Source organism: Panthera tigris, chromosome B2 (genome assembly GCF_018350195.1).
Source record: "Panthera tigris isolate Pti1 chromosome B2, P.tigris_Pti1_mat1.1, whole genome shotgun sequence".
Taxonomy (NCBI): Eukaryota; Metazoa; Chordata; class Mammalia; order Carnivora; family Felidae; genus Panthera; species Panthera tigris.
Genome location: NC_056664.1, coordinates 149204893 through 149218180, shown reverse-complemented (window position 1 = coordinate 149218180; position 13288 = coordinate 149204893). Strand labels below are relative to the sequence as shown.

The following is a 13288-nucleotide window of genomic DNA, read 5'->3' as shown; positions in this document are numbered from 1 at the left end:
TTTCTGTAGGACAGGACACGCTGTGCGGACGTGTGCAGTCACGTCTCAGCACAGCACCTCTCCTGTCCCTCAGCAAGGTCCCCTGTGGTCACCGTATGCAAAGTCATCCTCCACAAAGACTCAAAAGATGAGACAGACTGTATCCGTAACCTCAGATAACCCAGAGTGGGTCTTCACATTAATTATCTGCAGAATCGAATTTTTTCAATTTTAACTCTAAGTTTTGTTTTAGAAGACATATCTTTTGAGCTTTGTTTTAAGAATGACACTTGCTTCTTCCACTGGTAAAAATTCTTCAAAATTTTCAAAGTTAATCAGAACGTTACTTTCAGGAGACTATATATATGAATCCCGCACACTTCAAATAGTTCTCGAAAAGCTCCAGTTAAACCACATTTTTCAGTATATTGCTATACTGGAACGGGATGTTACTTATTCCAATGCATAGCCCGATTCTGTTCCCCACAGGGCCCAGTGGAAGAAACCAAGTCTGTGTCCTTCCCAGAGTGCTCGCGACAGAAAAGTGAGCTGAGCCCAGGGCACGGCCACGTGAGGGAGAGGCAGGGAGGTCACAAGCACCCTACATGTGGTGCAGACAGCTTTGTACTTTACGAAGGAAGTCTTCAAAGAGGCACGAGCGGGCAGGTGTGGGACAGAACCTCCTATGTGGCGTTTCAGATGCGAAATAAATTAAGTGTTAGCTCGTGGGTGAAAGCCAAAGGGGTCTCGAGTGACCGCCTCGCCACAACACTGCGTCACCGAACCTCATCTGTTCGTGTCGGGACACAAAATATCTAAAGTTCAGTGTGTAATGTGCAAGGAGACTGATGGCATCTCCCTTCAAAAGTGACTATTATCCCACAAACGTCTTTGAGCTCCTACTTTCTAGATGCCGAAAACAGAAATTTTATAAAGATCTAACTTTGGCTTCTGGGTGGCCCCGCCTGAATATCATGCCGAGCCTTCCAGGGGCACCAGAGCACTGGCGCAGACAGGAGGCAAGACCCTGGCCAAGCCCACTTGTTCCGGAAGAGCCACCATTACGCATGTTTCTGACTTTTCAACTTCTTTTGGAATCGTGAGTCCCGCGTATCACACCATGAGGGTCTGGAAGCCCTCGTGCTCATGAAAAGCACTAGATCTGAGCAAGTTTAGAAAGTAAGACGAAAGTCGGGTCTGAATCCTTACGATTTTCGGTTATATCTTAAATATCCCTGCAGTGCTGTCTTGGACACTGGTCACTGCAGATGGCCGTGTGCCTGTTGAGGTCTGGCTAGTGCTGCGATGGCAGAGAATGTCACAGAGCGAGAAGGAGAAACCAGTTAGAGGGAGGAGTGATTTCACAAGGACTGGGTTCCCTGCCCCTGGCGCGAGGCAGCTCGCGTGACAGCAGGGCCATCCGCGCAGCGTGGCACTGACTAGGCCACCAGAGTACCACGGAAAGCAGGGGCCATCGTTATGACCCAGCTCGGCAGGGGAACTACTGGGGCAGGTAACTCAGAACAGAGAAGTGTTACTCACGTTAAAGAACGAAACGTAGTGTGCGTGTGACCGTGACACTACGGCTGAGAAGATCTTATCTTTAGACACCAAAAAGTGTGGAAGGAAGTACTTGTTCAAGTAAGTGTAAGAGTTATCGGAAGAGGCAGAGAATGAAGGCTGAAACAGTACTTGGTGACCGGGGAGAAGGACTGGGACCCTACAGGCCACAGCCGTGCAGGGCAGACACACCCGGAGGCAGGGACTAGTGAGCAAGCGAGATCAAGAGGCCGGAGCGAGTGCTGATCGGGGCGGCCCCCACCACAGGGGCCGCGCAGTCCCCACTCCAATCACGAAGGAAGACGCAGGGGGCTTGATTGGTGACCCCATGACCCCACGCTTTACCTCTACCTTTCGAGTGGCGGGGGTGGTGGGAGCCCGGTGGCTTTGGAGGGGGAGGAGGGGGCCGGCCTGCTCCGGGAGCAGCACCGTGGGCAGCGGCCGAGGGGGGCTGCAGGGAGCCGGAGAGAAAGAGGCCGTCGGAGGCCGGGCGCGGCCGGCGGGGGGGTGGCCGTGGCGCAGGGGCGGCGGGAGGAAGGCGGCCCCGGGACTCGCCGGTGTGGGAGAGCTTGTCCTGACCTGCCAGACTGCAGTCCTCCTCCTCCTCCTCCTCGTGGTACGCAACGAGCCTGGCGGTGTACAGGGAGTCTGGGGACAGGGCCGGGGCCTGCAGGGAGGAGGCGGTCCGCTGAGGCGGGGGAGGAGGAGCAGCCGCCGGGGAGGACGGGGCCGGGAGCTCGTAGCCCCGCGGCAGCGGCGGTCTGCCCAGGCCCGGCTCCTCCGGCTCCAGCAGCCTGCGCTCGGCCTCCGCGTGCTGTCTGCGCCTCTCGGCTTCCAGGCGGCTGTAATAACCTTCTTCCTGTCGCCTCTGCGGGCGGAACACACAAAAGCACAAAGGTCAGAGTCAGGAGGGGGCCTTCCCGGGGTGCAAAAGGACGCGTCACCCTCTGACCCCCTCTGCACACCCTTGCGAATCCAGGGGATAGGAGAGTTTCGACAGAACGTTCTAGGACGGGACAGGCAGATCCATCCGGAAGCACGGACACACTCAGGCTACTGTGGAATCATCTGACGTGAAACCGCTCCAAAGCACGGACGGACGGACGCTCAGGCACCTTCAAGCTCCAGCTTCCAATCCTACACCACTGTCCCCATTCAGTTATCCCTGCAGGCCTGCCTCTAATTCTCGGCCGCTCCTGTCTGTCTCCTTCTGTTCTTGTAGGGTGTTAACTTACCTCTTCACTGCTGGGTTTAAAGACAAAACCAGACCCAAAACAGGCTCTAGCTGGCTTTCTACAGCCGGCGCCCTCAAGAACAGCCGCCTTGCGCGCGCGCTGTCTCACCGAGCCCCGGGGTCCAGAGAGCAGCCCTTCCTCTACCAGAAGGAAGATGAAGTCACCTGGTTTATTTCCAGTTATTCAGAGAAGTTAACAGAAACCATAAAACATTACTCATTTTCCCAGGGCGACAATCTAACAGATAGAGGTGTGCTTTCCGCAGTTCTTAATTTACAGTTCAAACCTGAAACTCCCTGGCAGACAGAAAATGAGAGAGCCAGGCATTAAGAGCAACAGCAACACGATATTCAAATATATTTTGACACATACTGTACATTTTTTTCTGACATACATCTGCACAAACTACAGTTGACAGCGTTAAAATTATTTTAACATTAAAGAAGGTAACAGCACAGTTGTGTTAAAGATTGACAGGTTCCAGAACACATGGAAAAGTGGATGGAAGAGAGGGATGTGAGGCCAAACTGGAAGCTGTGCGTCCGCCTAGATGCCGTGCAGGCCGCAGAGCGCAGCCAACGGGTCTGAAGTCCACTCGACCCCAAACACAGAGCTAATCTCAGGGACCTTGCTGGCATTCGGGTACAGGCTTCTGGTCCCCGCCGGGAGGTGTGTGCTTATGTCTGCGGTCTGCTCCCTGCCCCCCAGCCCTCCCAGCCCTGCACACCGTGACCACAGCACTCACGCTTCCCCTTTCGTGGTCAGCTGCCAGCCAGCCTCGTCTTGGCACTGGACCCAATTTCTCACTTTATCTTCTCACTCTGTGTTGAGACATCTTTTACCTTGTTTTCTAACGTAAAATAAGGGTCTGCTTATTAGGCTGGGGAATCAAATCCAGAATGAGCCCTGTGGCCTTTAGTGTGACATGAACAACAGCCGCCTGACGACATTTTAGGAGGAGACCAAAGTACCCCTTTAGTTACACTAAGAGCAGATACAGTGACGTGACCGGACAGGTGGCCCATCCGACTAACGAATGGCACGTTCTTCTGTAACAAAGCCAGCCCCTCAATTGTGGACGCTGCGGATAAAAAACAGCTCATTCAGCTTTTTAGTGACCACTCAACTCTAGGAGCAGTTACGGAGCGAGACCCGAGCGTTACGTGACATAGTGGTGAGCTGTGAGGGCTCACGCTGGAAGAGGCCGGGAGCTGAGGGCCTGAGCACAGGGCGCGGGCAGGCCTCCCGCACACGGGCCCCGAGGGGGGTGCGGGCCACAACACACCCCTGCACTGACAAGTCTAGGGGCTCATGTTGCGGGGAACTGATTCTGACCGGGACTCCTCCCGACACAAGTGACAGACACCGGGGCACCCGGCCCCACTAGCAGAGGCTGCTTCCCAGACTGCAGAAGCTACGTGGACACAGCCGCTGAAGGTCACAGGATGATGCCAAGGAACCGTGAGGGTCTAGAAGATGCAGAGACCGCCACTTTTCACACAGGTACGTGTCCTAACCTTATTACTCTACTTTCGTCTAGAGGAGTCACATCGTTTCTGCCAATCGAGCTCTTCACTAGTTACACATCCAGACGGATCGTATCGCTACACAAGGTTTCCTAAAAGCTCTCTCTCTCGGGGGAGGAAGGGGCTTCATTAATACGGCTCACCAGACTGTCAAAGGAGGAATCAGGAACGAAAACTCCCCACCGGCAGCTGTGGCGCCCACGGCCCCCGCCTTCACAGAAGGGAAGCGTCAGAGCGGACAGGCTCCCCCCCACCCCCCCGCCACGGGTGCCCCGCTCAGGGCCGGCTGCGCACACGCTGCGGTCCCGGTTTTCAGGATGGACCCGATCGGTTGTCATTTTGAAATTCACGTAAAAGATTACTTTCATAAAAAGAATCCACATGTGGAACCAAAATAGCAACTCAGGATATTAGATCACATTCTAGGTGAATTTTCCTCGTATCACGCTTTTTGTAAGCTATCTGACCTGCTGACCGCCAACCAGAACGGAGCGATTTCCGTAAGGAACCTACTTGAAATGCGCGCTGTGAACACACCGTCTACGTCCCTGGTGCTTCACCGCCCGAGCTCCGACCGCACAGCCGCACAAGCACCACCCTCACCCCACCAGGCGGGGCCGCGTCCAGGAAAGGGCAGGGCCCGAGGGAGCGGACCGGCCGGGAGGAGGCTCGGCCACCCCGACGGGCCCACGAGTTCAGAAGCGGGAGAGAGAGAGGACTCAGGTGGGAGGACGTGGACACCGTCCGGAGCAGAGGCGGGCGGGCCGGGCCGGGCTCCAGTCTCCGGTCCGACAACAAAGGAGGGGTCCAGGCCCCGTTGTGTCTCGCACGCGTTAGGATGCGTGCAGCGTCTGCCCCTCTGCCCCAGCCCATCCATCGGGTTCAGGCTAAGCCGGGAAGCCTCTAGCCGCCCCTACAGGACCATGACCTTGTCTTCGGCGTCTCGCTTCGTCCTCTCCTCCTCCTGCCTGGCGCGGTCCTCCGCTTCCCGCCTGCGCATGTCGTCCAGCTGCCGCTGCCGCCGCCGCTCCTCGTCCTGTAACTAACAACGCAGGAACTTTAACCTCCGCCCTGCACGCTCCAGCAGCACGAGGCGCAGAGAGCACACACTGGCACAAGCAGACACACACACACACACACACACACACACACACACACACACACACACACGACGTCAGATACAAAATACCCGGTTCGATCACCGTGGGAAGATGGCAAAACGTACACATTTCACAGCTCTACGTTTCAAAATCAAGCTGCCTAACAGCACTGCCCCCACAGTTCCACGAACTGCTCCAAGAAGGAATCTGTCTCATACATCCACACCGTGAACAAGCCGGACTGTAGCCAGCTCACGTAAACCACACTCCCGTGACACACGGACCCTCCAGTTACGCAACTACGGGGTGCACTCGGCCATCGTCTCCCCCCCATCCTCCTTCCCTCCGGTCCGCAGGCTTGTGGGCTGGGGCACACAGACCTCAGGTCCCTGGGGCGGGGCCCACGTGCCAGCACACAACCCCAGAGGGATACCGAGACCGTGGGCCAAGCCCCTGGCCCACTGACCCTTGGCCATCGGCTTTCTCCAGACCCCATCCTGGACTCCAAGAATTCCTTCTCGGCCCAGGGAGACCCCAAAGTCTTGAGCCAAAGAATCTGAGCCTGTATTCGCAAGGGACCTCACTTCACCTCTCTTCTGCTACAACCTCTCAGCCAAGTCAATTGGCCGGTCTCTGAATAATTCTCGTGTCTGGAAACCTACCGCCTGCTCCCCGAAACAGCATAGAGTCAAATTCCTCTATGTGCCACAGGTTGAGGATATCTTTTCTAAAAGGATCCTTGGATTAAACGTACATTTGACCAGAACAGAGGAAAACGCCCTTTTGTTACGGCCCCAGATAACGGCAACTTTGAAAGCTTGCTTCTCCAAGTATTTCCTTTCTTCTGTTCCAGAGCTGGTCTGCAGTAGCACCCAAGAAATGTGCCTCCAGACGTCAAGAGGAGTTGATTCAAAATTTTAAAAATTAGAACGTAACCCAACGCCATCTAGTTTCATTGTTAAAGCCCCTGAAGGACTCCCCTTAAGTAAAATTGCTCATGGTGTTTCAGTATTTACGGAATTACTGCTTACTGTAGAAACCGTTCACAGCAGAAACAGAAACGGGATTTGAGTTGTATTTGTATTTTTTTTTTTAAAAACAAAAACCTTAACAGCTTCACTCCTGCCTTATTTCTGTGGAATAAACACTGCAGCCGATGGGGAAGTAACAAATTAACTTGGCGTCGTTAGGCTTTTTCAGGTCAGCAAACAATATTAAAACATCTTAGAAAAAAAATTAAAATCTGCTCCTCAAGAAGACAAATTTACTTAATTTCCCGTTTAGTTCAAATCTAGGCATAAGCCCAGGGGAGATGTTGGGAGGTTGGCTGTGAGGGGCTCAGAGCAGGAGCACAGGCTACGGATTCCGAGCCCAAGAAACAAGGCAGAACTGTGAGGGTTCCCGGCCCCCCGGGGTCGCGTAGGGCTGGCCTCCACCGGGGAGCTCCCACCCCCCCCACCCCCCCACCACGCAGGGTCCATGGCCCGCAGCACCAGTGCATCAACCAATTTACACTCATCGGTCCGAAGTGTGAGAAACGGCACCCAAATAAAAATAAGCAGATAAGCTAGCAGCTGGTATTAAATACGCTACACGGAAGGGCGTAAAAGCACGTTAGCGTTCCGCACAGACTCCCTCGTCGTGTTTTACCTGCCAGACGCAATTAAAAACAGGTCTGAGCAAGGACAACAGAGCACGCTAAAATGGCCCGCTGGGTCCTCCACACTGAGGAGAAGCACCATCTTCAGAAACGGGCACAAAAGCAATTCTCATAACCACAGGTACAGAATGCTACCTAGCAAATCTATAGCAGGCACTTTCTCTTAAAAACCTTCGTTCTTCTACATCTGGATGGGGTCGGCGAGGAACCTTCTCCGGTGTTAAGGTCCCCAGCTCCTCTTTTTACTGTTACCGACGAACCCATCCGTGCTGTCGCGACAAAGGCAGTTTCTGCCCACTGCCTGGCAAGCTGCTTCACGTCTTTTCACTTCCAAAACAAGGCTTTTCATTCTTCATACAGATGCTGTTTTGCCCGACCCTCCTCCCCCAAAAGTGTTAATGACAGGAATGAAAACCTACCCTCTAAACTTACTCCAAATTAGCTCAAAATGGTATGCTGTGCTGTGTGGTCTCCTTGCGTTCAGTACCAGGTAAAGGGCGTTTCAACCTAAGCCACACGTTTAACACGGGCTGCGCTGCAAGGACAGACTGTGTTAACCTGGGGTGAGATGAGGACACGGGCTCAGTGTTTTACACGCAGAGAATGAAGGGGGGGCTGCTATGGACGCCACCTGCAGGAAGCCACGTTCGGGGGAACAGGCCTAGATAGAAGCAGCCGCGGTTCTTACAGCAGCCGTCAGCCCGAACCATAGCCACTCTCAGCCGGGAACTAAGGCGGCGTCTCAGAAGCCACTGTCACCAGCCTGGCTGGTCTCGCTACGCTGGCGGTCCTCCCCTCATCTTCAGATTAAAAAAAGAAAACAGTTACATTGTGATCCGTGTGTTTATAACTTTATGCCACAGAAGACACTAACTCGTGTCTTTAACGTACAGTCAAAACTCCATTAAGGGAGACGATCTTGTTGCGATATCTGAATACAGATCAGGGCCAAGGTGTCCTTTCGCTTTTGGGATCCTTGCTGGAAACACGACCGGAAGCCTGTCAAGGTCACCCTTAAGGCAACAGGCAAGCATCATCTGCCTATGTTCCCACCCATTAACAATACACTAAAAAATGTTAATGCCCCGCAGTGAAGGACCCCCACGTGCAGGCCGTTTACTGCTACCGGGCTCAGGCACCCGACTCGGGTTCAGCCCACGAGCCCCATGGGGAGAGGAAGTCCACTTTGTGTTTCTTCATGGGGAAAGCCATCCCCACGACCCCGGGCACTTGGTGTGCAAGTCTCTTCCCTGGGCACAGCCCATGCCCCCACCCGTTCAATGTTAAGGACAGTGACAATTTTATCAGCAGCTGTAACGCGTGCCGGCTTGCTGCTGAAACACTCTGGCTTTGCAGGGACAGGGGAGCCTGCGTCGGGCTGCGTGGCTGCACGCGGCCTACCACGTACATCGGAAGCTCTCTCACAGCAACTATCTCATCTTGCAACCACACGAGTCTGTGTTCTACTCCAACATGCCAACAAGCTGGCTTTCATACGAGCATATTCTCCTCCTACTTCCTGGAGTCAAACTGACCCTCCCTGAAGGCAGGCTTGGACACCACCCTCGGAGCCATACCCCGCTCGCAAGGCGGGGGACCCCGGGGAAGCAGGCAGGGTCTCTCTGCAGGTGCAGCTCTCAGCTGGGTTTCCTACTGACTCTTGCTTGAGGTTTTTATGATCTTGCTTTCGGTTCAGCCCCTCGTATGCCAATTCCTGCAGTCCCACATGAAGACCAGACAGGAAAGCGGCCTACGAGGGCGGACCTGGCCTGGGCCTTCCCAGGAGGTCAGCAGTAGAGATGCTGAAATCGGGGACGGCATCACTCGGCTGGTACCACCCCAAGGGGAGGGGGTCTTCCCCTTGAGCTGTCGGGTCCTCAGAGCCAGGAGACGAACCACTAAGACGGTAACAGGACAAAGCCTGAGACCAGGCAACTGAGAGACTGTCAGGTCACGTCAATTTCTAGTTGGAAGATAGCTCCTGGCCGGGGTTTCGTGAGCAGGAGGCATTGTTGTGCAGCACGATACGAAATAAATATAAACTCCGGTATAAACATAAATTCCGGTAAGAACCTTGACTCTCACTCTTTGCGACACCGCGTGACCGTTGTCACTACTGGGCGTGCCGCCTCGTCTGCTCTGCCTCCGTCCCAGGTTCCCCCGGGGGAAGTGCGTGTGATTGTCTGGCAACCTACGGCAACGGAGGCCCGGTCACACGGCCCGTCCCTCCCTGCAAACTTGAGTGGAGCCGCGTGCGGCTACGGCGGAGGCTGACATCTGCCCAACTCCACACAGAAGGTGCGCGGAGGCATGGACGGAACACCAGCACTTCGTGGCCATGGGAAGACCCAGGACGTTTCTCTAAATGACAGGGTTCTGAAGACTCCTGAGATGTGACTTTTGTTTTTTTTTAACAGGATCACCCTAGCTGCTGTGTTGAGAACAGACTGACACAGGGAACAAACGCAGAAGCAAGGGAGTCCCCTGCACTGAGCCAGGTGGGGACAGCAGTGGTTCAGGCCAATGTGGGTGTCGAGGTGGTCAGATTCTGAGAAGTAAAAACAATTTCTGGATGGAGAGAAAAAGAGGGTTATGGTAACTAAGGCTTTTAGACTGAGCAATTAGAAGAATCAGCTGAAATGCGGAAGGCTGAAGGTAGACAAGGAGCATGTTGGGGGGGGGTGCGGTTTCCGAACATGCTGAGCTTTGAAAAGTCTTGTCTGACTGCAGGCGGAAGTGTGGGCCAGGGCAAGGCCTGGGCTAGAAATGCAAACGCGGGTGTCGCTGGCTTCTACAGCTCCCGGGGTCTGGAGGCGGAGGCGGGGGCGTGGGGGCCCGGGCTGGTTGGGGTGCCGACCACTACAAATCCAGAGGGAGAGCAGAGCCAGTGAGGTGGCCCCCCAAGCTCATGGAGACTGTGGGCTGCTCCCGACAGAGCACCTGCCCCGTTCATCCCAGGGTCGTACCCAGGAGACACCGTCATAGCCACACGGGGCGCTGTCCCTACACTCTGCTGGCACTTGGGCCACCCCCTGTCCCGGCAAGAGGACGGGCGCCCGGCAGAGGCACCTCCCTGTAGACAAGCTGCCAATTCTGACCGGAGGACTCTACGTAAGGACACCGCTGTAAGAACGGTCATGTTTACCGGGAAATGAGGCTAAGAAATGCTCAGAGATGTGGGGGTTGAGGTCAATAGGAGTCAAAAAAACTACCTTTTAAAGAAAGAACTCTGAACTGTGTCTTCAAAACACAAATCCTCGTGTCCTCCTTCATCCCTAAGTATCGTCTATCTGTCATAATCTGCACAGAAGAGTCTCGCTAGGCCTACAGAGCTGGAAAATCTCTACCAGCCAGGGCCTCGGGTCAGTAGCTGGTGGGCAATGGATGCCCAGAGAGGATGTAACATGAGCACCTCAAACGAAGAATCTGCTCTAACCGGTATCTTTCGACCGCCCACCACAGGTGCACGTTGCCATACAAACAAGTACGGAGAAAACATCCATATTTTGTCTTTGTCTCATGGGCGGGGGGGGGGGCAGGTAACGCTAAAACAAATATGCTCTTCGGTTATCAAGGCGGGAAATGCTTCCGGGAGGGGCTTCTCTGCACAGCGGCCGTGCCACCACACTGTTGAGCTAAAAACGGGGGAGGGGCTGTCATTTGATGAGGAGGCCGGTGAAGTCAAACGGAGATTCAGGACGTTTTAAAAGTACTGTCGGATCCCGTCCTTGTTCGTTTAAAAAGTGACTAACAAAAAATGACCTCAGGTTATTAGGACCGTTTCAGCCGGTGCAGAACTCGTGGCCGGTGACACTGATAATAGCCCTGGAGCACCATGGACACTAAACGGTCGGCTGAATCTCCCGAACGTGGACACACTGAATCGAGGGGCACAGTTGGCTGAGTGCCCGACTTCGGCTCAGGTCACAATCTCACGGTTCGGGAGTTCGAGCCCCGGGCTGGGCTGTGCGCTGTGTGGAGCCCGCTTCCGATCCTCTGTCCGCCTCCCCCCACCCCTGCAGCTTGCACTCTCCCTCAAAAATAAAACATTGAACAAACAAAAACCCTGAACTGACAGCAGAACGGGATGTCAGGTATGTTTCGGCAGACGATACGGCTGGTGAAGCAAACTGAAGTCCATGCGAAATTATTAAAGAAGACACAGTAACATTTACCAAAAAGCTCTCTTTTTCTGCCAACAGACAGATGCCAGTTACATCTTAATTGGCAAAACAATGCGAATACCAGTTCGGTTGAGTTTCTAGTAGTCGGTTATTCAAAATCTATTACCAGGGTAACAAAAACGAAACAGGTTATTCGTTGCAGGTTCTCTTTCGTTTGCTCGCGTATTCGTGACCACGTAAAAATACACAGAATCAATTTTGTGACTAAAACTGAGAAAAGGTCAAAGCCATAAACAAACAGTAACACTTAAAATTAACGGAGGAAAGCAAAGAGTAACTAAATCTAAACACACGGAAAGGCATGCTTCTCGATCCCGCAACTACACGCCTGCGCCAGGACGCCCCAAGGAGCTGCGTCCACTAGGAACACAAACCACCACCACTAACAGAAAAAAAGAAAATCAAGACAGGAAAAAAGTACCAAAGGGAAAGAAATGAGAACATACCAAATCTAGAACAGAGATTGCTGGCAGACCAGTCTGCTGCAGTAACAGAGAAGGAAACAAAAAGAAAGATGAAGTGTGAAAAAAAGTCAAGTTTAGACCGTATTCCACCCCGCGTGCTCGCTGCTCCCGCGCGTCACCTGCGTTGGAGGACGGCCCGGGGAGCACAGCGAAAACTATGCGTGGACTTCTGGCACCCACGAACAGGAAAATGTCCACACAGTATTAAACACTTGAGTTTCGTTATTACGATACACGGAAGGGACTTTAAAATTCCTCTGAGCTGTTACCCGGGGACTAAGATATTCCCCTTAAATTTGATTAATGATGAACACGGAGACACTTTTCACTAAAATTGTAAGGAACTTTCCAAATGTCATAGTTCACGCTATGAGGCTCTGAAATGGTCACTGTGAACTATTTGGAAAACCTGACAGACCTTTAATAAAAATTCACAGCTAAGAATAATTACAGAAATACTACAACGCAGTTGCTAACTTTTCACTATGGGGCGGGGGGGGGGGGGGGAGATACAGTTATAACAATAAATGTTAACAATGTCTACCTATTTACCATAGACGTCGGCTTTTGGTTCAGTATGAACTGCGGTCAACATCGCTGTTTCCTTGTGTCCTAGGGACGGGAGAGTTGGGCCAGGGGCACACGCCCTGCCTCTAGTGGCACTGGCCGAGGACAGGGAGGGGACCCTGCACTGAGCACTCAGCCAACCGTTGACACGGCGGACACCAGGGTCCTGACCCCGGGGTCAGCGCTGTGCTGAGAATTCTTATGCTACAAGTAATGCATCGTTAGCCGGATGCGCTTCGAAATGAAGTAGCACTGGGGGTAAATACAGTTGTTTTTCAGGAGTTCATTACTGGTGACTTAACATCTGGGTGTTGGTTCAGCTGGATGTTGGGTAAAGTCCTACATCCCTTTTGCTGACAAGAAGTGTGTAATAAGAAGTGTGCGGGTGAAACGTTTCAGGACAAAACTCACGAGGCAAACCTGAAAAGGGGTCAGAGTCAGCTGTATGGACTGGTCCCTATCTAAGGTTACTCTGTGTCCCGCTGTGGAAACGTTAAAACGTCTGACGTAACAGTTACTTGTTTAGATGTCTGGCAGACAGCATTAAGTAAAAGTGGCAATTAGAAATTGTAAATAGTAAAATCCAGAGGACGTGGTCTGGGCCGTCTCTTCCCAGAAAGCTGCCCTGTGTGAAACCTCCTACCGTGATGTGGTCCACAGCACTGTCTGCAGGTTAATACCGGCAAACGCCTCTCCGTTCTGATAGGGTAATGGAGTCTTCAATCCGGCATTTTAACAATCTAGTGCACGAAACTAGCACGACCTTTCCTTCCTTTGTTTGATGCGAAAAGCACAAATTACTTTCGTCATATGGAGAAATTAAATTAAAGCCCTACGTTCTCGGAGTCTATACCCCCGCTGAAACAGAATGGTTTAGTTTCCTAAGTACCTGCTTCACCGCGTACAGCCGGTGCGCGGAGCGTCCTGCTGGAAAGGCTACGAGAACCGCAACTCTGGGACTCTCGACAGTCCCCTCCGTCACCCACCGTCCAGTGCCGCCCATCACGACCTGG

The 13288-nt window shown here is 53.2% G+C and overlaps 1 protein-coding gene across 1 annotated transcript in view; it reads right to left on the bottom strand.

Moving 5' to 3' along the window:
- Positions 1–13288, bottom strand: part of AFDN (afadin, adherens junction formation factor) — a 139040-nt gene that overhangs the window by 3972 nt on the left and 121780 nt on the right. The window contains 2 exon segments of the mRNA XM_042987541.1: positions 2119–2407; positions 5229–5342. Coding sequence (XP_042843475.1) covers positions 2119–2407; positions 5229–5342 — 403 coding nt within the window.